Source organism: Ascidiella aspersa, chromosome 7, assembly GCF_963924565.1.
Source record: "Ascidiella aspersa chromosome 7, kaAscAspe10.2, whole genome shotgun sequence".
NCBI classification, from domain to species: domain Eukaryota; kingdom Metazoa; phylum Chordata; class Ascidiacea; order Phlebobranchia; family Ascidiidae; genus Ascidiella; species Ascidiella aspersa.
Window position 1 is genome coordinate 26,066,263 of NC_139453.1, and position 26,463 is coordinate 26,092,725.

The 26,463-nt window shown below is 35.8% G+C and overlaps 2 protein-coding genes across 3 annotated transcripts; both read left to right on the forward strand.

Annotated features, from left to right (window-relative positions):
• Positions 1-1,893: 1,893 nt before the first annotated feature.
• LOC146138686 (uncharacterized) lies at positions 1,894-6,061 on the forward strand. 2 transcript variants are annotated; one of them, XM_083393610.1, is made up of 5 exons: positions 1,894-2,484; positions 3,196-3,305; positions 3,726-3,907; positions 4,256-4,410; positions 4,823-6,061. In XM_083393610.1, exons 1-5 carry the CDS (start codon positions 2,337-2,339, stop codon positions 5,920-5,922), a joined length of 1,695 nt encoding a protein of 564 aa, XP_083249736.1. In that variant the 5' UTR covers positions 1,894-2,336; the 3' UTR covers positions 5,923-6,061. The 2 variants fall into 2 exon arrangements, with proteins under 2 accessions (XP_083249736.1, XP_083249737.1); XM_083393611.1 differs by having other exon boundaries at positions 2,345-3,074.
• A 5,149-nt stretch (positions 6,062-11,210) lies between these two features.
• On the forward strand, positions 11,211-23,297 carry LOC146138687 (transmembrane protein 181-like). The gene is made up of 15 exons (XM_083393586.1): positions 11,211-11,416; positions 13,151-13,254; positions 13,344-13,411; positions 13,849-13,939; positions 14,383-14,627; positions 14,885-14,965; positions 15,187-15,286; positions 15,476-15,543; positions 15,922-16,079; positions 16,545-16,602; positions 17,508-17,662; positions 19,078-19,160; positions 20,041-20,130; positions 21,343-21,409; positions 23,231-23,297. Exons 1-15 carry the CDS (start codon positions 11,211-11,213, stop codon positions 23,295-23,297), a joined length of 1,641 nt encoding a protein of 546 aa, XP_083249712.1.
• The last annotated feature ends 3,166 nt before the right edge of the window (positions 23,298-26,463 follow it).

Here is a 26,463-nt window from a genome sequence, read left to right on the forward strand (position 1 = left end):
GTTTACCCAATAATACAAACCCAACCTTGTTAAAATCCGAATCCTTGGTCAAATGGCACAGATAACTTACAAAAACGTCTTAAAACACCAACCTAAAAATACCATACCATGTGACTTAAGCCATTTTAATAAAAGCGTAGTTATTTGCTCCCATTATTGCGGTATTGCTGCTTTTAAAGCAGTCACGCTTTTCAAAGCCTTTAGAAATTCATGGAAACTGTATAATTATGACGTCAAACAGCCGTGGTTGCGCGCGCATATCAGGGAGGCAACACTTCCACCATGCGGCAAAATTTGTAGATCTTGTACAATTTTAGGAAATGCAAAAATGTCAGTTAAACATTGCGTAGGGGGTGTAAATATTATTGTTTTTTGTCAACTGCTGTAACAACTCGTAGGTTTTACTTGAATACGTGAGATTTAAAGGTTTTATTCGAGTTGTTTGGCGATAAAGCAAGTAAATGTTAAAGCCGTATTTATTCTGAATTTTTTAAATCTTTGAACAACTAAATGGCGTCATAATATTGAAAATTTAGTTGCAGTTTGTGACACAAATTTAGTTGCACTTTTGCCACACAAATATTTTAGGATTACAAATCTATTTGAAAACAGAATAAATTTAATCAAATCTGTCACAATTCTAAAGTTTTAAATTTTCCTTAATTTCTAAATGGTATTCTGATTATGAAATATTTTGTGTTCAAGATGGTGAGAAAATACGCTTACTCAGTATATGCTATGGCATTTATCCATTGTGTTTTGGATGTTGTTCTAGTAGATTAAACACAACAGTTATCGAAAACTGTTAAAATGGCATTTTTTGATACAAGGTGTCATTACACCAGATTGTTCTGGTACACTTACCCTTTGATTATACATTGGATTGGTCTAGAATCTTACCACAGTTATGAAATCAACGCACAAAATTCAGTTAGGTTGCGGGTTAGCGTTTGGGTGTGGGTGGGTCAAGTATTATTATATTCTTTATTTAATAATAATACTTGACCCACCTTAACCCAAACGCAAACCCGCAACCTAGCCCAAATAATGCGCGTTGTGGTAGGATTCTAGACCAGCGCCCACTTACCCTTTGATTATACATTGTATTGAGCGTGGTATTATTATTAAGTTTAAATTCCGGTATTTTGCATTATTTTCGTGATTAATTCCCCAACCCATTTAAGTTTGCATTTAAAAAAAAAAAAGCTTTGTCATGCTATTGGCCAGTCTGTATATTACATGGCCCGTATGTCGAGACATTAGATCAGTCTGCATTATATGCCACTTGCGTTGAAATCTTAGGTGTGCAATCAAGGTTTTGTTTATAATTTATTCAAAAAAACAAAAATCATAAGGAATTTATAAACCATTAAAATATTCCTTGATTGGTTAATTTTTTGAAATGTGAATAAACTTGTTAAGTGATTCCAAATCAACAATGCGTGTAAAAGTTCCTTTATTGAATTTGGAGTTAGCAAGTTAAATAGACTTAATAATATTTTAACATGCTTTTCTAGCTGCGCAGTGTGTCTTTAAATCTACAGCTATTATACATACCCCAGTTGTATTCAATAAAAGTCTGTAAAAACAGCCATGAACGTTTTCCCCGACAAATATAAGTAATTTCTTTTTAAATTTACATGAACATAGCATGCATGAACCACCCGGTTTGTCGCCAGAGATTCCACTGGCAGGTTTCCATCAACCCTTGCCTACCAAAGAACTTAGACGAAATGGGCCACAATGCAGTTGGACAAAACTCAATTCCATCTTATGACAAAAAAGCTGAATTTTTGCAGCCCCAAGTTCTCATTCTTCAAACACACCAAAAATGAATGCCAAGATGGCTTGGAGTGTTGAATTATTGCCCTTGCTGTCTTATTTTCGTTATACAAAACTGTCAGGCTGCTAAATATCTAGTAGCAACTGATTGGTTAATAAAGTAAACTCTATTTACACTGACAATTTGTTATACTAATAATTGTTTTGTAATGAAGTATTTTTTTCGAATAATACTTGTATATTTGTTTTTTTGTTACATTCATTTTCAAAGGCCTCTTAAAGTTGTATTTCAGTAATAATTCGAGGTTTACAGGATTTTGTTGCAAAGCAACTAATTAACGGCGAGGGAACATCACATCTTTCGATCCAGCTTTCGCATCACTAACTTCATTCATCAAGTCCTGACTTGGTTGATCAAAACCTAATAAAAATATGCAATTACACTTGTATAGCAGACACTGTAGGTGAACTACTGTCTATGAGAGAACCTCACATTAAAGTATAGCTCGAATTTTTTGGGACTGCAAACTTGTTTTTGCTGCCAAGCAAGAAAGATGGGTGACACTAGCCCACCGCCAAGCAAACGGATAAAGACATTGTCTAAAGATCTCACTGATTTGAGCAAGGAAGACTTGATAAAGAAGATTCAGAAGCAAGACGAATATGTGGAGACCTTGGAAAAGAAACTACATTTACAGAAAGGTCTGTAGCACAAGTCTACCTTTAAAAAATACACTCAAGTGTTTTATGCAACTTTGCGCCGGCAACAGCATTGCAACCTTTGGAAACAGTTTGTGTAACTTTTTGTGAGACTGTGCGAGGAAACATTTGACTGGAATTAACTGTATAATAAATTCATGAACACCTACTTTTGCAAAGACTCGTACAGAGTGTTTAAGTGATAAGAACTGTGTTTTAATTTATGTATTGTTATGTTAATGTCAGCTTAAGCATGCCTGCTGTTTGTTTTTTTGAGTTGTGCCACACATAACGTAGTGGCAGATTCACAATTTCTTGTAAAAATGTAGGCTGTAGCGTTCCTGTATCCCGCAGGCAATGCATTTGTGTTGCCACAATGTTTTGTCGCATTGTTTTTAGAATTTGTTAGAACTGTTTTCTACACCTATATATATATACAAAATTCTACATATATGTATATAACCCCCATTTTTTTATTCAGAATTTGTTGCCAACACTTGCACATTGATTTGTGCAACTTAAACTTTGATGTGCCATTTTTTATTATCTTTAGATAAATCTATACTCCATATCGAACTAAACACTGAAATGAGGTAAATTCAGAGCTCTATTAATCTTGTCAAAGCATTGTTTCGAATTTTTTTACATCAGAATGATTTGCTAAAGATTGTTAAATTTATGTCATCCACCCAAAAAAGTTTTGATTACTTGCAGGAGATGACAGTGAAGATAAGGAAAAGTCACACAGCAGTGATTCAAGTCGTAGAGAAAATGTTCTTGTCATGCGTCTGGCACACAAGGAACAAGAAGTTCAGGACTATGCTGTAAGCTCCTTATTTCTTGCAGACTTGAAGTTAGTAGCCTAAGATGGAATTTACTGGGGAAAATCAAAAAAGGCACATGTTTCAAGCAAATCTGGGGAAAAATCAGATTTTTCAAATGCTAAACACTGATCTGTTTTTGAACCAACCATTTAATTGCACTAAAAATATAGTGGGCACTTTTTTAACCATGTAAATTTATATAAAACCTATTGGTTACCGGATGAATGTGACATTCCTTTACCAACTAGAGAATTAATTTTGCACAATGTACCTTTTAGCATCAGTTCATTTTGTGTTAAATTCCAGAATCTGTAATCTCTACGATAATGTTACTGAATGAATAGTTGTGCTTTCTATACAAACTGAGAAAATGTAGTTAAGTGGATGTTTTTAATACAAGATTTATTTTTTAATTTGCAGGCCCAGCTGAGTATATTAAAGAAAAATCAAGATGATGCAGCGATTTTAAGCTTGCGCCAAACCAATCTGGATCCCGGAGTTAATCTACTCTTTGGAAAGATGAGAGAAGAATTGCAACAGACCAAAGACAAACTTGAACAAGCTCAGAGTGAACTCAGTGCATGGAAATTTACACCAGACAGGTACCATAAAAAAAATAAGGATTGTGTATTGGGGTGTATACTTAAGGAAAAGTTTGTACATGTTTTCATAAATAATTTGACATAACTTTTATCACTTTTTTTGCCATATTAATTAAAAAAAGATGTAGTAAAAACATTAAACAAAAGTACCTTGTGTTTTAAATGTTTCGAATAGCTCTTCATTTTTAATTCTTATTGTGTCTTACTACAACCTCCAACCATTATGCTACAGGGGGACGCGCCCAAGTTTAAGAACCACTGCACTAGATTGTAAACTTTTTGTTTCTCTTCTATTGTAACTATTTTTACCGGTTTAGACTATCACCACCAACATTTTTTTATTATTAGTCAAAATGGCAAGAAGCTGATCGCCCGCTGTAGGACATTGATTGCTGAGAACCAAGATCTTGGCAAGCAGCTTTCGCAAGGCAAGTCAGCTCAGCTCGAAGCTGAACTTGCCCTACAAAAAAAGTACAACGAGGAACTCAAAGCAAGTCAAGATGGTGAGCAATTTGCACTTTCGGCATATTTAATGTAACAGCAGTCCAAAGGCCAAAAAACTATGCATCGAACACAAAAACACTAAAATTTTATTCGTTGTGACATTGTGAATCATAGGCATATAAGTTTCTTAAAAAATTGTCTGAAGATGCCATACATCTAAAAATAGCGACCCAAAAAATATTTTAATAAAGGCAAGATAAATTTTAAGCCCACTTATTAACAGGGGTTGATCAAACAATATAAAGAGTTTAACTTTGTTCTCTGTGCAATTAACACTTTCTAGAAGCACCCAGGCCAACAAGTTTTCAACATTTTTGTGCACTTTTCCTTGTCACAATGGCTATGTGAAGAGCGGTTGGTGATCCTTTCTTAAACCTTATTGCAACAACACGGTCTGGTTTCTTTGCACAGAACTGAACGAGTTTGTGATCCAGCTGGACGAAGAAGTGGAAGGCATGCAGAGCACCATCCAAGTTCTGCAGCGCCAGCTTTTCCAGGCCAAGGAAGACGTTGAAAAGTACCAGCGCATTGTGGAAGACTACGAGGCCAGACTGTCGACACGCTCTCCAATCGAAATGATGGACGATGAAGACGATCATATTCTTCGTGAAAGGAGCTACGATCGGAGCCTCTCACCCGAACGCATGTCTCCAGGCCGCTTTTCGCTTGAACAGGGTGACAACGACTCTGGTCAGAGTGGTGACAGGACACGCGAGATTGCGTTTGCCCGCGATAATAACAGCGCAACCGACGATAAGTCCATCTTATCGGACGACGAGAGTAAGGACAACTCCTCGAGCGCTGTCGCCAACGTGGGCTACAAATCCCCGGGCACGCCAACCAGTGAATCGATGCAGTCGAACCTGAAGTCGCCGGGAACGCCGACCGAGGAGAACATGGAGTTCGAACGGACGTACGGCTCGTGGGACGGCTCCAAGCAGCGCAACGACAGCGAGCGCTTGTCCGGCGATGACGAGTGGCAAGGTAGGACTAGCCCGAGTGCCCAGTTCGAGTCCAGCATCGACCTGAAGGCGGTGGACGCCGAGTTCAACGACGACCCGGACATCAAGGCGCACATCATCTCCATCAACTCACCACACTCTATCGACTACGTCACTGAGGAGGTGTGCGTCGACGGCGGCGCCAACGCCCACTCAGAAGGCGACTCGGCGGCGAACAACAATGGTGTCGAGATCTCGCTGGAGGAACGGACGCCGGGCGATGAGAGCGCGCCCATAGGTGGTGCGAAAGTGAAAGAGCAGCTCTGCGATAAGGTGGAAATGCTCGCCTACTATAGCAAGGTCGGTAACGACGCCGACGATTTGGCGGCGCTCTCTGCGGACGCGGTAAACCCTAAATTAACTCCCTCCGATCTTAACGGCGGTGTTGCGCTTTCGACTGACCAAGACGACCCAGACGCTGATGCCGGTTGCAAGGCGAAAACGAACCATTCGCTGCCGCCGCAAAACGGCATCACAGACGATAATATAGAGGTTGATAACGTCGATTAGGTTTTACTGAGTCTGATCCTACACGCGCGAAATATTAAACAGTAATTTGCAATTATTTTTCCCCCAACAATCTGCTGGCAGTTACTCGGGCTTAGTTCTTTTTATACGGTCCCTTCGTAATTTTAAATGATCTTTCTAGAGCCGCAAAATTTCGTTTCTGTTTTTTTTTTGCTGTATTCTGTAACCCCGGTTCTGTGCCGCCAATACCACCGCAACACATTCTAAAGGGGTCGTTGTTCTCCCTAAGGCAGTGGTTCTAAATTGTTTGTGCTTGCGAAACACCCAGAAAATTAAATACAAAGGGCCGCATAAAACAAAATGACTGCAAAACAAAATTATTCACCTGACTGCCCGGAAGGCACTAGGGCTAAGCAATTGTCATATACTGTCTGTTATCTAACAAATAGTGTTTGCTGTATCGCAATAGACATAGTTTTCCAAAACTACAAAAAAATTGCGACACACTTAAAAATTCTCGAGACACTGGTGTGTTGCCGGCAGAGACAGTTTAAGAATCACTGTTCTAGGGTTTCTGTATTTTTGGTTTAATAAATCAGGTCACGGCGATTTACGCACAGGTTGTTCTTTTCAATTTACGCAACCTATTTTGTGCTTCAAGTCTAGCAGTTACGTCACTGGACTCAATAAAACTTTGCAATGAAGCAACGTGTGTGAGCGTGGTGTTTAACCGATTCTGTTGCACATTACAAGAGCCAAATGCATAAGTTTTGACACCATCTCGTCAAGTTGGACCTCTATAGGGTCTTCCGATTTGTAGGCTATCGGTAAGTGCCCTGTCAGTGGAGGATATAGCTCGAAATCGTCGACTAGGAAAGGGTCACATCGGAACGGTGCCCGTGGTGACATCGCTACACTGCCGGATGCACCGCTCATCTTGGACAAATCCCGTTCGTTAGCCTGGCTGGTAGATGACAGCTCCGTATCCTGAGAAAAGGACAGATTTAAAATAACAGCTTAATGTACCTACACAAATAATCTAACTCTTCGTTGCATGGAAGATTTAAACACAGAAAAGGGTTTCATTTTGTCTAATCAGTTTTATTTCGAGATGAGGGCAGCATTCGGGTACTATTTACGACCATTCAAAATCACCCAAAACTGTCACCCTGATATTTGAGAGCCGCTAGTCTTGCTTCAACACAAATGTTAAACTAAATGATTGACACCATATTCATTTAACACAAACCTTTTGCGACTTGAAACATCCTTGGGTTGCCTCCTCGACGCGACTGCAATAGTATTGAACTTCGCTTGCCAGCTTCGTCTTTAAATTGTCGCCTGGAATTAATTTACGATTTGAATAGTTTTTCTCAAACGTAAAACTTACTGGTTACCCAGTCTGCATTTTAAGACAGTTGTCGCCGAGATATTGGATGTTAACTGTGCAACGTCAAATTCTCCGGTGTGCAATCAAGATTCTATACATACCTGAGGTTCAAAATTGTACCACACTTCAACACTTTTTCAAAATGTAGGTGTGCGTTTTACCGACTCCGGTGTGCACACAAACTGCGCTAACAAATTATAGGGTTTGGCTGTGTGCACCTGCCGCAGAATGCAGACTTTTTTTTTCGTTAACGAACACCTGAGGCATATAATCAGTCGAGAAAAGTTGAAATATGTGTCGCTTTAGCTTACGAGCGAGGAGATTTGCCGTTAACGCTGGCAACACGTTATATGTAATCTAGGTGACGCTAAGACATAACCCCCAGACGCAAAACACGTCTATAGGGTTCACGAAACAACTAGTAAAACTATTCTCTCAAAAACTAAATCCCTTCTACATAAAAAAAATTGTACAAAAATAAGGTTGTAGATCTGTTTGCAACAAATTCTTAACTCAAAGGTGTGGGTTTATCATTTGGCCTAAATTAATATCAAAAAGTCAATAGGAGAATAGTAGGCTATCGTAACTTCCCGAGTAGTGTAAAGTTTTAATGATTTACCCCACGACCTCTTGAACAGCGTTTCCGTGCTATATGGAAAGTTGCCAGGTGCGCCGTAGGCCAGCAAAAACAATCATTGTTAAATGATTTGGTAATACAACTAAAATGCTTGTGTAATAAAAACTTGCATGAAGTTTAGGACAAATACTGGCACAAAAAAATTGCGCTGGCCAGAGTGCGCCGCCACGTTTTACAATTACACCATAGAATACTAATTATTAGTATTCTATGGTTACACAAAGTGCGTAATATTAAGAAAAACGTAGTGTGGGCATCCCATGTACTTTTGTAAACGGATTTTAGTTTTTAGTTTTAAATAAAAAATATACAGGTTTTTAAACACTTTTATGCAAAAGACCATTTTATTTGATGAACTATAGCCTTTTTGAAAAAGTCTGGGACGTGTAAGTGTACATTCCACCACTGGTAAACATTTCAGATGTAAGCTAAACAAAACCTCAACTCAAGCGGCGAATTTCGTCTTCAGTGCTTGTCATTCTGCAACTTATACGCAACAAAAGTGTCTGGAAATTAACTTTTAAATATGCACAGGATTAAATAACATATAAAAATGTATGTCACGAAAACCAGTGCAAAAACTTATTATTACGACGACATTTCTCCCACCTTATAGTTCTAGTTTGCATTGTCGCCTAACTATTGTTAACTGTTTATATGTTTTTAGGTGAAACCATAGAAAATTGGCCGCCATGTTAAATCTGTAATTTAAAAAGGCAGCAGTTTTGTGGACGAAAGAAATTCGAAAAAACACAGGTTGAAAATACTAAACACCTTTTAATATCATAGAAAGGAAGCAAAACGCTCGGCAAATTTAAGGCAAAATATTGTGATTTAAAGACTGATTTTGCTGTCGGTATTTGTACAGCACTGGTGTAATCAGCATAGAATACTATGATATCAGTGGCAGCCCAAAATTTAACTTGAGCAGCGGTTGTAGTTCTTATATCCTTTCCTCGCCGCGGTCTGTAGCGCATTAAAATGAAAAAAACATATTACAGCATTCCTTCTAGAATAAATTAAATATTATAATTAATCCATTGTAATGAATTGTTTTGGTGGTAAAGTACAATATAACAGCACAACGCTAAAATGTTAGTTAGTTTTACAATACCAATTAAAGAACTTAATTCACAAAATAAATTATACGCTTGTCATGTTGCTAAGTGCTACTCGCATGTCGTGCCAAGGGTCGAATATTTCAGATTGCGCTATTTTGGGGTGCAACAACGCTCTGGACAACAAGACCTGATGATGTACGCGGTTTACGTTTCAAGTAATAGTAAGCATTTCAACGCAGATTGCTAGCAAGAAAGATGTAGTATTCTTAACAGAGAAATAAAAATAAAAATAAAATATCTATAGGCTAGGTGTCTGCGTTAGACTAGTAGGCCCCACTAAAGTAGGCCTACACATTTAATTTAAATCGAGCGTGCTAAAGAAGTAAAGTTATCAAAACAGTAAACAATATCAATTAAAACAAAGGTATTGCAAAAAAAAATTATTGAACATACAAAGCTTTTCTAATTCATGCAGATTTAATTGCTTTGTGAGGGGCGCAGTGATGAACAATTAAAGAGTTAGTGGGGCTTATAATAACACCTAAAGTAGATTAACTCTGTATAATTCCGAGCTTTATCCGCATAACTGCAGTAAGACAGAATTCAACTCCTTTGATATGCTTTTACCGACAAATTTGCGTGTTATTTTCTTGTCTGATATCCACTGACATCGGTGCGTTTACAGTCCACTGCGTGTTTAACAACATGAGCTAAGACAGCTTCATAAATTAAACATATGACATAACTTTATGTGTCGTTAAAGTGAAATATCAATTTTGTACTGAGTTGTATTGTGTGATTATTTCGTGCGATCATCCAAAAGTGCATACTTCATGATCGTTTTACAGAAACACAATATCTTCGTTTTTCGTGTTTTCGAAAGCCCAACTACAGACGTGTAACTTCATTAAATATGATTATTAAAAGTCCTACTTTGAAATTGCCATATCGTGGTATAAAACAAAATATCGTTTACAAAGCTATTAAAGACAATAGCCTATAAGTTATCCTTTATTTTACAATGCACCTATTTTACCCAGCAATTCGGCTTTACAATTTAAAATGCCACTTGGCCAATGTAAATCAACACGATTAACTCACATTAAAGCAGTATTGTAATGACTTTAGCGCACTTTCAAATGACTTACTTGACTGAAGTATTTTGCGCTAAATGACTTGACTTGACTTAAGTCTTTCGGACAAATGTCTGGGGTTGATAAATTGTTTTTCCATTAAGCTTTTTTTTAAATTGGGTGATTTCTTAATTTTTGCACATAAAACTATAATCAACAAATAAACTATATAGTCCTTAAAGATGAGGGAACCATGTGTGAAAATCAACAAAGAGGTGAGCACGTGTATTTCGCCGTGATTACAAATATTTTGCCTTCGCCGAACAACAATTGCCCGTATCAGCGGCCGATCTGCCGGTCCAAGCTTAAATCGGTCTTCGGAAATGATAAAGCGGCAAAATCGCTTTTGCGCCTCGCATAAATAATTGATTCCGTTCACGAAGCGCGAACGATCGGCCAGATCGATACAGCAATATTCAAGAAAAAAAGCTGTCGCTCGCCGAGCACTGTGACGTCTTGTACACACACGTAAACAGCAGATGTAGTAACATATCGCTTGCTGCTGTTGGCAAGCTCGTAATGAGGGCAAGTAGTCACAGGGAAAGAAGGGAATTGAAACACATTTCGAAGCGGCGCGGTCGCCGCTAATTAGGTTTTGTGATTCTGGTTGAAGATAAAAGCAGTGGCCGATTCAAATTGCGATAGACTGGCAGCAATGTTGTACTGAATAAATCTTCCCATCTACATTGATGAACTTGTCGTGGCTGAGATTTTTCCCAGATTACGAATTTTTCTTTGTAATAGGCACAAGTCCAGCAGTGGTTTGTTGGAGCATTTAAAGCAGTAGTTTTAAACGGGGGTGTCGCGTCGCCCTGGTGTGCCATTTCAAATGCTCAATGGCGCCGATAGGTATTCGGAAATTTTTAAGAAACTGATTTTCGCTTAATTAGTAAGATTCTTGATACTATCATATTGGTGTACAATTAGATACCATAGATCAAATGACAGTTTCCTACATGTTTTAAGTTGATTGTGTTGTTACAGTTCCGTTTATAGAGACCGTGCAGTGAAATACTCAACGAAAATTCCAGTCAGGGTGCCGAAAATCTATTTAATATTTTTGAGTGGTGCCGTAAATCATAAAAGGCTGAGAACCACTGATTTAAAGTATGACAATATTTATTCGCGATGGACAATATGACCTGGAAGATGACATCTTCACGAGACAGCCGACGCTTTTCGAAAGGATGGTGGAGTTTCGTACAACTGTTCAGGATAAGATCACCGTTTGCAAACACTTCATGCAGGAGTTTGACGATTACGTAGTGCCCGATTGTGTCATTGCTGACAGATTGGGGGAAAAACCGAAAGGAAGGTAAAAACTGCAATTTTATGTTGTTAAAGTATATTATTTGTTGATGGGTTACATAAAGTAGCTGTGGTATATATTTTTCTGTTAAAACCTATTTTTATGCAGTTAAGTAGATTAGGGAGTATATTGAGTTTATTATTTGATATCTTTTCATTTGATATAGCTTATCCAAAGGGATCGTGGCTCAGGTCAGAAAGAAATCCATTATAATGTTTTGTAGAAGCGAGTTAATGAACACTCTTAAAAAAAATAATTCAACAATTACCGTTACCTAAACCATTTGTTAATATGTCAACCAAACATTACAACTCTGTGAATCATTCTTATGTGCTTAACTGGTAATAACTCGGCATAAAATTAGTGTTCATTTTAGTTTTAAAGCTAAAATACGTTTTTGTTGATAGATATAGGTTCGATAAGCGTTTGACCCATTAATTCACACCCTGGTAATCAATAAACCGTTAGTAATCCATTTAAGAAAGCACAGCATTCGAAGCACAGCATTCGTATCTTATCGAAATCGATTTCTAATATATTTGTCCAGCAAATTTAAGCGTTTATTTGTAGTTCCGCATGAGTGGTTATTAAAATCAGAAGAACGCGAAATGATAAACAAGAACAAGCATACGATTGAAAAGTTGCGTTTTGAAATCAATATGTCCTGTAATATTGCTGTTTCTTCCTTATTTTATATTTAATCTACGACAATTAGACACAAACGGTTCCCAAGTTAACGGCAGATAAAATTGCGCAATAATACAACTTATTGTCGATGGATGACGTGTAAGTTACCTTATTAACTTTTATGTCAACTCCAGTTTTATAATAAACAAAAAACAATTAATGCAGCATTGTATTTGCACAACCGAATTGTGTGAGTACAATATGCCTAATTGCGGCGCTGGTCCGGAATCCTACCACTTTTTTTTAAGTAGCATTACGTGTTGTCAAAAATGAAATTGCAAAGAACGAATAATTATGAAGTAATAAATATAATTATAACTATAGTACTTAACCCACCCGAACCCAAACGCTAACTTGCACTCTAACCAAAACAATGTTGGCAATATAATCCTCAGATGAAAATATGGTAGGATTCTAGACCAGCACCCAAATTGCAATATTGGATATTATATACATCATTTACAAATGGTTTCTAAAATACCTAACTATTTACTAGATTTAGTCCTGAAAAAATTTTACCTTTATTTGTTCTGACTGCTTTCCTTTCGAAAGCAGAAAGTATTGAAAAAATCAAATCAATAACTTTATAAATTATTCAATTTGAAATTATGGTATCGCAAAATAAAGGTTTGCAACTGTTATTAATTACTATCACTAAAAGTTAAAAAATACTATATTGCTACCAAATACAATAATGTTTGTTTTTCAATATTGCAACTCATCACTGAAAAAATTCTTTGAAAAATATAAAAGACCAATCAATCAATGGTGTTGCACAGGATATCACTTACAGCCTTTCCTCATGTAGACTTCCCATTCATAGAATGAACAGTATACCAACTGTCTGTTGCTATCAAGCACTGGTTATTTTAAACCATAGTTTAAACTTCTTAGCACAGTAGATTTAATCAACGGCTGCTGTTTATTTGTTACTTTCAACCAGGTGTACTTTTTAGGCAATGGAGAGGTATTTAGTAATTAGGAAGTTGGTGTTTCAGCTGGTTTTTGGATACTGCAATTGTATGATATTATCAAGTTTTATTTTTTTTTCAGATCAATTCAAATGCGCCTCTACTCTCTATCGAAGCGTCAGTTCGTTCTTGTTTTTCTTTGTTTTATATCAAGTTTTCTTCTAACTGTTTTAATTGGTCTTGCAGGTACTTTATATTTCTATCTTTATTTTCTCTCGCAGTGATTGTTTTGTTTTAGTTTTTCAACAAGTTTAAATCCATATTTTATGATTCAGGGCCATCAATAATTACTACAACAAGTATAAATTCAACTTACTTTGATTCAGAGCCAAAGTCACTAGCAGTAAGTCATGTTTTTTATCACTGTCTACACAACTTTTCAAATTGTTAGTCGACAACAAATGTGTTTGTTAACTGCTGAACATGATTTACCACTTTAACATTTTTTTAATTCAAGCTTCAAGTAGTAGACATTTTTACAAACTTAATGAAATTATATGTCATTCTCACTTTTACAAAGCGCTTCTATATTTTTTTATGGAATGTGGAGAGATGAAAAAACTTTGGCTTGCATTTTTGCTTTGTATGCAATCAGTTTTGTTAAGCAGTAAACTTCTGGTCAGCTATAGTTCAATGCAAAAAGAATGTATTCATGGAATAAATTAAAATAAATTTATGATCAAAAACGGTAATATCCACACAGATCCTATTTCATTTATATTGTAATACAAAATCTTGATATTTACTTAACCTAAGAAACTGTGTTCTTTTGTTTTATAGGTTGGCCCATTTGAATTCACATCACCACCTCTTACTACTTTCAATCAGCAATTATGGCTAATAGGAGGTATCCATGTACGCAACCCAAACGGTAAGTTTGTTCCAATTTTAACTTTGATATGTCACAAATTTGTTGTTTTCTATGTTTGTAGAGTTTCATAGAATGAACATTTTTTTTTATGTTTTTTGAAAAAAAAATTTATGCTTTTTTTAATCTTAATTTAATTTTTTCATTATGACTAAATCTTGTTCTGTATAAAAAAAATATTTTAGGAAGGTTGTTTATTGTGTTGCAGGGAATTTTTCTGGGTCTAATGCCTGTATGGTGGTTTGGTGTTTTTTGTGCTTGGGTATTAGCATTATTTGTGTATATATACCTGTTGTTCAAAGTTGCATACAACTGTTAACATATATTGCTGCCCATTAATCTGTGACTAGCAAAGCATTTGTTTTGTTATTTCTTGAGTTTTGACGTGTTAAAAAAATCCTAAAAACGCAAAATTTTCCTTTAAAACCTATCCCCTCAATTTTTAGGTGCTTCGTTTTGGCAAGATTTCCAAATGAATGTTCACATGTTCGCCGTGGATGACGACGGCTCAGGGTCAACTGGGTTCGCCCAGCACAGTCGCCAGCGACGTTTGAGTTGCTTCGGCCCAGGATGGTGTGAACCGATTGTTGTTCTTCACCTAGGCTACCTCGAATATTCTAAACTTCACCTGGAAATCACCTTTAAAGGGTTGGAAAACTTGAGTTATCCTGTCGACAATGTTCGGTTTGATGTAAGTTTAAGTTTAAAGAAATTGCCTGCTAAAAAAATGTGTGCTTTTGGCAAATTATCATTATTAGCATATATATTGAAAACGCTTTTTAGGTACAACATCCGAAATCAGGTTTAGTCGAAGACTACTTTTCATTTTCAATATAATGTTTCCTATATTCGCAGACTACTTTAAATAAGGAATATATATATAAATTATACTATTTTTATTTAGCTTATATTTTTATTCTAAAAATATAATTTTAAATTTCTTTTTAGTTTAAAGCTTTCAACCCAGTCTTTACCCAAGTTGAAATTTGGTTCCGTTTCGTCTTTTTGGTAATTTCCTTTCTAGTGACAGTAAGTAATGAGAGAAATTTGATTTCCTATATATGTGTCATGAATATGCGTTTATACAATATGCATAAAGCTTTGTTTGATTAATTTCAATTGTTAAACATTTATTATTCATATACTTCCTACTTGTTTAACAGTTTTGTATTTTTTTTACGTTTAAATTATTTGTCTGTTTTAATCCTATTTTGAATACGCATATAATTGATATGTCTTGCTTTTTTTAGTGCATGTTTGCACACACGCTGAGGAAATACCATATAAGGAATTGGACGATAGAACAAAAATGGATGTCAATTTTGCTTCCACTTCTCCTTCTATATGATGGTAAGAATAGTAAAACAAGATTTTTATTTGCTAATATTCAAACATTATACTACTAATTATTAACATATCTGTTCATAATACTCTAGCACAGCTAGCAATTCAGTTCAGACACAATTAACAGATCTGATTTCTATTATCACATATTCAGTGCAATATTAATATATCTATAACAAATTTAATTCTTTTTAGATCCCATCTTTCCATTAAGCTTCCTTGTGAAGAGTTGGGTTCCAGGAATGTTGGATGCTGTCTTTCAGGTAAAATTATTTATTAATGTGTTGTCCATTTTTTTGCTGATTGAATTCTGTATGCGGTAGAAGTTTAATTACATCAGCACAACAAACCTATTGTTGAAAAAATAATTCAAAAAACACGACAAAAACAAAGTAGGTGGCATTATGCAAGTGTTAAAACATATTTATTTATTTGAACACCTCGCCTACTTAAGTTTCTTCTTTTGTTATTGCTTCTGCATTTAAATCCATCCCGAAAATTCATGCTGAAAACTTTACTACATCAATTTGAGTAGTTAAATGGTTTATAATTCCCATACATTTTTTTATATTTTACATTTTTTCATTGGCTGGGAAAATTAAGCCCTTCGTTTAATTAAAAGGTTTTTTACATATGTTTAGGCCACATTCCTCTGTATGCTGCTTCTCTTCTGGCTGTGCGTATATCACGGCATCCGCGAATCTTCCGAGAAACGACCGTTTATTTCCTTTTACCTTCCCAAAGTGGTGATCTGTGGCCTGCTCTGGCTAGCAGCCATCACACTGGGATCATGGCAACAGTAAGTAGTTAGGTGCACCTATTGTCTGTAACTTTCAAGTCACGGGATAGTTAATTCTTCGATAAAGGGCTAGTCAAGCACAACAGTCGATATTTGTGTTTATTTTATTTTTATAAAGTATATAAGTATCTCTTTACCATTAGGTGATTTTATGTTTGCTTGACCAAAAGCGTTACTGTTGTCCTCTTTTTTAAAATGTTGCAAACTTTTTAAAGGTTTTAAATTTCTTTTTCGATCCTGCATTTCAATAAAACAAATTCAGTTTTTTTCCACGGCTTGTTTCCCTTTTTTAATGAGAGGTGTATTTATATAGCTTAGCTGAAGTGATGTTACTAATATAGGTTAACAATTATGAGTGTTAAGTTTACATTTTATATGGAGAAAGTTATTACTTACCATTTAAATGTTAATGATATTAAGACTTAGATTTGTAAACGTATGATCTTTAACTGACTCGTTTTTCAGGTACAATGAGCTGTTGGACCCCACATACCAAACCAGAGTAGACATTAAGAACTTTGTGGTAAGTAAATTGTAATTCAGCTTGTCATATTTGCAAATGGAGTGTCAATGCAGGTATTAATAGCAGTAATCTGCAAGTGTTAAATTTGTAGGCAAATACCGAAAAATGTCCTTGATATTTATTGTTCAATTGAAAAAATTTCTGTATTATTTGTCAGATATTGAAGCCAATTTTATTGATCAGTGTCGTCATATCAATGTTACATGAAAATGCCACTGCCCTATGCCATAAATTTCACAAAGGCCATAAAGGTTCTGAATCAATAAACCGTTCAATTATATCTATTCAGGGAGATGGATCTGAATACGAATTTTATGAAATATTTTTTAAATAGTTGTTTTAGGTAAAAAAGTCTTCCTTATTTCCGAATCACACACAACAATGTCTATACATGGTTTACTCATTTTTGTGATTAAGGTGGGTCTGTTATTGGTTGAACATGAATGTTGTGTCACATAAGAGCCTTGTGGGTGGACACATTCGTTGAAAGCTTTATATTTTTTGTGAATGTGCTTATTTTGCACCCGGGGCTTTGGAATCACACAGTAATGACGTTAAAAAGTGTCTTTAGTTTTAGTTCTCAAACAAAACTTGTTAACATCTGCAACAAAACCTAAAACTGCGACAGCTTTATTTGAAATCAACGCGCAAAACAATTTTTTGTTTTGTTTTTGTTTTAAAAAGTTTTGACGTCGCCACGAGAGCCGCAGGTTTAACACCCCTCAAAAAAAGTATAAAAAATTGATTGCAGAAATGTTCGGATTAATCGGGTTCGGATTTTTGTTCATCCTTCTCCCGATTCCGACTCCATTGAATCTTTAGGCCGGGTCCGACTCCGCAGCCCTGCTTTCATTTCATGCGAACTGCTAGCAATAAACATTACAACATTCATTGGTGTTCTGCAGGGCATGAAGGTCTTCTTTTTCGTCGTTGGAGGCTTCTATCTTCTCTACCTTGCCTTTCTGCTTGTGAGAGCTTGTACAGAACTCCACTCTAATCCTTACAACAATCTCAGGCTCAAGTTTCTCACCGGCTTGTCCGCTTGCGTCATCTCGGTTAGGTGAGAATTGTAAAGGTTATTGGCGCAGAATATCCTAACAATATCTTATTTGCAATAGTATCTTTTAACTCAAGGACATTTTCTCAAGTTGGCTGGAATTTAAAAATAGTAAATTTAATCACAAAAATTGCATTTTTGATTATAACTTTAATTAATAGCAATATCCAAATTACTGTATGTTGCTATCCTATAAACTTGCAACATCAATCCATTTTAAAAAATCTTTATCGAACTTCAGAGCACCAAAATTTCCTGAAACAGCTTTGACACCTTGTGCTTACAAATCGTGCTGTCCTTATTTTTGATGTTCGTAGGTTTTCCCATTTTAGTAATATCCGCTTTAGATGAACAAATTTATGTATAACTAATAAGTGATGATTCATAATAAAATTAAAGTAATTTAAAATTATGTTTCGGTGTTTTAATGTTTTTTATGTTTTTCAATGGATGTTTTTTAACCATGGATTCAAATTATTACACTATTGCGTTACCTTAATAGTGTCGGTTTCCTAATTTAAACTACTGCACAGAGTTCAATTTTGTCGATATAATGTTCCTGTATGCAACTAAATCAGGGGTGGGAAATTATTTTTAGCCGCGAGCCGCATGAGAAACCTAAAATATTGTGGCGGGCCGGGCCAAATATAGGATCTAAAATACATACAATATGACGTCATACTCTGACGGTGTAAGACACATAATCAACCAATTTGTTATTACGTTTAGAGTTGTGCGAAAATGTGCAATTTAAGTCGGATTTAAAGAAGGTCACGAAACGTCGCGCAAAGCGCTAAAAATTTGCGACTATGTTTGTTTGAAGATGCAAACTTTAATTTAGATTTAGATGGTACATGAAGAATTGGGCACCGACTAAAAATGTATATTGCTTGATATATTAGCGTTTATTAAGTTGTGGGGCGCGTTGACCCAAAACTTAAGATTAAAATACGTGAAAATTTCGTACGAAAAACTTACCTATATGTTTTTTCTTCTTTTTTAAAACTTTAAGTTACCGATGTGTTACAAAGTTTAACAAACTTAGCCTAATATAAAAGCTAAGTTTGTTAAACTTTCGTTGGAGAGAGTGCCATTGAGCAGCGGACGCTATTTGTTTGTAAAGATGCAAAAAAAAAATTGCGTGAAACATACAAGAAAGACACAAGAGATTCGAAAAGAATTTCCGTTTTAGCATTTAGAACAGGCTAAAAATCGAATTTGGCGGGGTCTTGACAAGATCTGTCAACTTGCCCTGGTTTTCGCTTAGCTTATGTATTTTATTGAATATAAGCCGCGGGCCGGATTAAACTGCTTGGCGGGCCGTATGTTCCCCAGGTAAATGCTTACAAAAATATCCATTAATTTACATTTTGTAAATTATATGATGTTTAACCACATGTATGTGTCTTTTCTTTCAGCTTTGCAATTGTGGTCCTTCGATTCGGCACCCAGGTTTTACAGGACAACTTCGTTGCTGAAATCTCAACAAAATACAAAAACTATATCCTTTTCAAACTATATTATTTATTTTTAAGCTATACTGTCGCGACAACATATATCAACCAGCCCTGACAAAATTGGTGATTTAGAACACCTCAAATATTTATTTCTGTCATCATAAAAATGGCGCAAACTATGCCAGCTGACTTTTACCATCCCTTAAAATTAGCGGACTAAAAATATATACTGATTCGATTATTTGCAAAATAACGATTTCTTTTCTCCAAATTACTGTCGTGTTTATTTATGAAGTTAATTAATTGGGGTCAAATATTAAGGTTGTTTTTGTTTCCATTTTTTTTGCGAAGTAAATTGTTACGAAACAAGGTTAGGTGCAAACTATGCCAGCTGACTTTACAGCGCTGGACATACACGGTCTAAGAATCTATCCAGTTCGATTTATTCGTAAAATAACGGTCTAATAATAACGTGCCCAGCAGAGTTGTATGAGGTCGATGAACGGTGTGATGTTTTTTGTTTTTAAACATTAGCCTTATAAATATTTAAAATAGGTTCCTCTGGCATATATTTCTTTAACCAACGTTTCGGCTTACTATCCGGCAAGGCTTCGCCTTAGAAATGTCCGATAATTGATATTTTTTTCCGATACCGAAAAAGCATCGCGATTCGATCAGATACCAAAATACGTTATTTCTACGCTCAAACTAGCAATTCAGGTGAAATTAGAATGTTAAAAGGCCAACCTTCCGGGTTATTAGGACAAAGTTGCTGTAGCGTTGAGACACCTTCATTTGTTAAACTACTATAATTTTTGCTAAATTTATCTTTTAAAAATAAATGTCTGCGTTGATGTACAAAACATAGCTGAAATTCTTGGTATCTAGTTGACGATTGTTCACTTTTCTTAACCCCCTCCTTACCTGCGGAGTTCGTTTGCTTCTACGGGCTGCTCAACTTCTACACTTACACGATGGCGTTTGTGTATTCGCCGTCTGCAAACTCCGGGCCGGGTATGTTTAATAATTCATTTTTTGTTATCCTTTCGATTCTAATCTGCTTATCGTCTTTTTAAAAACACTGTTATTGGCTTTTAGTCTTTCGGAACTGGCTTTGTATAGCACTGCCGTATTGCATCGCGAAAAGTGGTTATGTAAAATACCTTGTAAATTTTTAAAACTTTGCAGGCATGATGTATTATGATTTATCTCACCAGAAAATTATAAACGACCATTTTATGTCTCATGAAAAAATCGTTAAACAGTTTAAACTTTTTGACCGAAACATCTGAACATAAGTTTATGACGCAGTCAAATTAATAATATAATTAATAACGTAAGACAAATTTTGGGCCTTTCTATATTGAATTCAAATTTGTTAAAATATTATGTTAGAAGACAAGTACATTATTCATGTTTGGCTTTAAACAGTTTAATAATGTAGCTTTCATAAATTTTGTTTCACCATTTACCGCTAGATGGTACACGGGAGTCGCTTCTTCCTCTTGTGAGTTCTAGTGTTTTCACGATAAAAATAGTGGGTGTTCACGGTGCATCAGAGTTACAATAGGTCGAAGGCCAAGGCAGGGGTCTCCAATTCTTCACCAGCAGGTCACATGTGGTTGGCAACAGATTTTTGTGTTTACAAGAAAAAACAATGCAAAAAAAATAAATTTTGTTATTATGACAATAATTTGTCAAACGACAGAAAACGTTAACCGTAAAAAAACTTTAAAGAGATACTTTACCGTATTGCAATAAGTAGCACTTTTTATTACATATAATGGTAAATATTTTTTTAACATATCCACTATCAATGTTCGGAATTTAATTCTTACTACGATACTATAACTTTAGCTTCTCAAATTTTGTTTGGCTAAACTGTTGTTGCGAGCTTTTGAGTCCAAGTTAATTTCAATTTTTGTACTAAGAAGTGTCCCTAGTCACTTTTTCATTTATTAAAGTCAATAAAAACGTATTTTTTTGGTCAAACATGTACCCAACACCTTTGTTCGACTGGCAAACTACTCATGGTGTTAATTGGAGACCCCCAAACCTAGGTCTTGTTGTTATATAAAGGTACTGACAATTCATCGCCATCTGGTGTTGTTACTCGGTGAAAGGCCTGCAATTTCACGCGATGGATTTGCTTGGCTAAGATAAAACTTTAAAAAATACATAACGACCGATATGCGACCGGCATAATTCTAATTTTTTCCTCTCCAGAGCCAATATTCCGGGCCGACACAGGATTCACTTTATTGAACGATTCGGACGAAGACACTTTATACGGGTGAGTACAATGCGGTGTTTTATGAATACCTGGCCATTACAGTGCTCTTTAACTTTGTAATACACCTTTCACAACTTTTGACTTATACCCTAGAATGAAAAAAACTAATAATTAGTTCTTTGGGAAAGTGGTTATTTTATCTTGCCTCAAAATACAGAGTGATATCACATAGGTCATGATGCGTGGCCTTCCTTATAGCATTCAGAAAATCAGGATGAAAAAAATACTATGTTGCAGTTTTGACATTCACTAAGCTTATCGTATCTGTGTACCCTTTGTATACCCTAGGTTTGATCCGCTATACCAGTGGTTCCCAAACTGTGGTACGCGTACCACCAGTGGTACGCGAGAGTCTTTCAGGTGGTACGCGACTAACTTTAGCATACACGTAAATTTGCGAAAACCTTCAACTTTTAAAACTTTTAGATTGGGTAATTTGTCATGTCGTTTTAGTAATTTGGTTTTGTACATTTATGACGTAACACTTATCTGTTCGAGATAATAAAACGCTAATTGTTAGCTGGTTTAATCAGGGTTGCCAGTTTGGATTTTTTAAAGCCAAATTTGAAAATTTAGGATTTTTTTGAACCTCTTGGGATTTTTTCTTTTAAAAAAAAATCCAAATGAAATTTGGCTTTTTCAGGCTTTTTTTTGTTTAATTCCAAAATTTCATGAGTTTTATGTTAAGAAGAGATCAAACTATCACAACAAGAGAAAAATTGCCACAAAAAAATGTACAAAAAGAGATAAAATACCAATAAAATTTTACAAAATGCGCCAAAAAATTGGCACAAAACGAGAAATTCAATGTACAAGCATGATAATTTATTGTATTTTTATTAATTTAAGGAAAAACATAGGCTTGTTAGAGTTTGTAGTAGTTTTGGCTTTTTTTGGCTTTTTTTTGAGGTGAGTTTGGCTTTTTTTATTTTTTCCATCTGGCAACCCTGGGTTTAATATGTATGTAATGTACTAATAATGAATCCAACTGATAGCAACAGTGTAGTATTGTCCTCTGTATATTGGTATTTAAATCATATTATTATTGAACTACTATAATTTCTTCTAAAATAGAGGAATAGCGAGAGAACTAAATTTTGTTAAAAATTTAGGAACAGGGTCACATAAAGTACGGGTTTATAGCTATTGAACACAATGGAGAAGCTCTTTCACAATGTGTGTTTGTATAAAATATGTTATCATGCTTTAACCGAGTGATCAAACTAGTAATTTTCGTCAAAACATCTGCCCTTAATACTCGGTTGTTTAAACGTCTTTGTGAGAATCTCAGTTCCAATTACACCTGTTTGCTCTATTACACGGAGGTGCGCTGGCTCTAACATCCATCGCATTAAAACTATTTGCTGTATTTTGTATAATTTATGGCTTTTATGTCTTCATGACATTTGTTAAACTTTAATACAGCCACATACTCATTTTCTTATCTATTTGCTAAAATAGTTATAGTTTGAGATATTCTAGTCAGTTGTAACTTAGGTGGTACGTGAATACTGTGCAAAAGCTCAAAATGGTACGCGAGAAAAAAAGTTTGGGAATCACTGCGCTATACACTTAGATATACTTGTTAGTGTTAAAAAGTGCGGACAATAAAAGTGATTGAAATGCGGACAGAAACATATGGATGGAATTTTGTGGATAAAAGCACCAAATATATCAAACTAGATGAGCCAATAGCTTTAAAACTACCCATTTTTTACATCTTTCAATAGAGGCGATTAACATCTTAATGGTCAACCATTCTTCTAACAGCTTTTTTTGTAAATATTTCATATTTTAAATATATTATTTTTTTGCCACTAGGGGCGACGTTGAGGAGACCCCGCTCACCAACGGCGCCACAGCGCAGCACTTCTACAACTCGGAGTGAGCAGCCAATCAGCGCCCGCCACGTCATCAGCGAGCCCCGCAAAAGTCGAACGAGCTGTATCTTCACACTTGACAATAGTAGAAGCTGTATCTTCACGGCCACGTGTTCATTAGCAGTAGAGGTTGAGGGACAACATCCGGTGTAGTGGTCATACTCGTACTTTAGCCCCAGTGGTTTTCAACCTTATTTTAGGGATGTCCTTTTACGATACGCTCTCTGCAATGTATGCCACTCGGGTAAAGTTTCCCAAAAATGCGTCACCGAACGTAACATAAAAAGGCCTTAAAGTCACAATAAAAACACTTTTAGTTATAACAGCAAATTGCTTAAATAATATGTGCTTGACATTAATTGAAGATGATACAAGCTCGTATCGAAAGGGCTGAATAATCAAGATGATGTACTTTACCTGTTTGACTTGGCCATTCATTATTAAGCTACATTACAGATCCGTGCATAGTGTACCCAAATATATTGGTATCCATTACGGTAAATATGGCTCCCCCTAAAAAAAAAATATTGCTCACGGACAAATGGCCCCTGTTGAGAAACCCTGTTCTAGTTTTTTATAAGCTTTTTGTAGACGCGTTATTCCGAATATATGCCATATTACCAAGTGCTGACCTATCTTAACTGCTTAGAACTATTAATTGCTGCTTAATTTTGACGAAGCATTCCACAAACATTGCACGAAAACCAAATAGGCCTTCCGGGGCCCAATATCCCTGACACTTGTTTCAAAGTGTTTGCAAAAAGCTGTGAACAAACATCTAGTATTTTTTGTCTATTGGCTACCAGGTTTGTTCCTATTGTGACCAAACGTGATTGTGAAGCACTTTGAATAATCGGAACGAAGCGATCATTTTGATTGAGTTACTTAACGACGTCTGGCTTTTTCTTCACCTGCTTTATGACGACACATACACGCACGCGCGTACAGGTTCTAAGGCAGGGGTTCTTAGACTTGGTTTTACCGCGAACCCCTATTTTTTTGCTTCGCGTGCACCGCAGTAGGCAAGAAAATTTTAGAGAGGACGACATAATTTGACGTCACAATACAAATTGACTTCATAAATCTGTTGATTTCGGTCCAAAAAATTTGAAAGTGAAATGAAGTCTTATTACATTGAGTAAAAAAACGTTTTATTTTTAATTAAACTGTTTTCTTTGAAAAATTGATTACTTCTTAAATATACGCTAATATTTTAATTATGCCTTCATGGACCCCATAAAACTAATTCACGGAACCCAGTTTAAGAACCCCTGTTCTAAGGTCACACCGCGTTCCCGACCGTTCTTTTCTAGTCGCCCGCTTTGTTTTTTGCCCATTTGCACTCTCTCGCTGTTCGCTCGTTTTTACGACCTTTCGTGTTTTATTCGTTGAATCATGTTGCAATCGTTTCTTTGCGAAGCTGTAAGATGTTTTTTATGAATGATTCTCTTTTTTTGGTGACGTACGATCGTGCAATTCTCCGCGGCACCCTTGTGCTTGATGCAATCTACTTTTATTTCGGTGCGTTAAGGCTTTTTCAAGGTTGGTCATATTTTAACGCTGCGTGGTGTTCCAGAGGTTGTGAGTTCGAATTCCGTTAGATCCAATTTTTATGTCTCCCTATTCTCTCAACAGGCGAGTGATTTTATTAGTTTTGCGATCTTGAACCTGACTTATTCACTTACAATGGATTCTTGTAAAAGCTTGGAATACGTTTTGCTTACAAAATCAGTTTCAAAGCTTTATAATAAAAAAATAGTTTAATATGAATGGCAATTAAGGACAGCTGCATCCAATGTTTGCCGTCCGTCTTACACTTTTCATTTGACTTGCTTTTGCTCGATATGATCCAGTATATCCTTTGTGCAATATCAAGCATGTATAGGAGCATACCATGTGTACAATGTCGCTGTAGCAATAATTAACAACGCCTTATTGTTGCGTATTTTGGCTCCTATTTGGGAAACGATGTTTAGCGAAAATAAATACTCGAGAATGAAAGACGATTTAGCTAATTCTTAGGCACTGCTACTTTTTATATGCCCAAGGTAAAATGCACGCCACCATAATCTCTTAAGATTTTTTTAAAGTTTGATGCAAAAAATCAAGGAATTATTCTATAGAGGAAAATTGTGATGCCCGTGTATCCTTTGGTACTTCTCATGTATAATGTGTTCTTCCGTTACAATCGAAGCTTTTTTATAGAGTTGCTATGTTATATAATTAATCAAATTAATTATTAGAAGCGTATAGTCCGGTTATTTGTGTAGTTTTATTTCTGGTGCATTTCTTTTTTAGCGGTTCCTTCGTCGCATATAGTTTAATGATAGAGTTGTTTATTTATTGAATGTTGTTTCGTGTAGTGGATCTTTATAGAAGCTCTCGCTATAGGTGAGATCAGAACTTGACATTTTCTTACAGAACTCGTAGATTTAAATCGTGCTGCACCTTTTCTTGGTTTCAGGTAATAAATTTGTGGACCGTTCTGAAATAAATTTGTGGACCGTTGACGAACAACTTGCATGTAAAAAACACAGTGGAACCAATAAGTATTTTAAGGTCGGCGGTTGTTTTGAGCAATCACTTATTCCTTTTAAAAGAACCTTTATGAACATTAGATTACAAAGGTGTTCTTTATGATTGTCGGGTCATTTTCAATTTATAGATCGAGACAATAAAAGCCTAGTGTTCTCTGCAAACAAACTCAATCTATGTTATCCTGCTTGCTTCTTAAGAGGTTTGTTGTACAAACGAACTTTTTCAAGAAAATCCGTGTCTGCAGGATCAGGGGTGCAGTTCTGTGGGAGCATGGAACCTGTTGTACCTTTGTGGAGAAGAGACCCAAAAGTGACTCCCTTGTAAAATACCTTGTGGCTTTAAACAAGCCGGTTAGTAAAAACTATCAGGATAATTATTTATTTGCGTGTTCACCACCTAAAATGATTTATTTAACCTTTTTACCGGGCTTTTTCGACAAAGTCTGCATAGAACCTGTCAACCTTGCTAATAGATCTCCTCACGTAGCGCATTACAACTGACCTGAACAAGATTTCTGTTTAAATTTCACAGAATTTTTACGTGCCGTATTTTTGTAGTGGTAATGCTTCGCTTGACCCGACGCCAACTGCTGCATAATTAACGGACCGCGAGCATCCGTAAAGCATAAAATGCGGA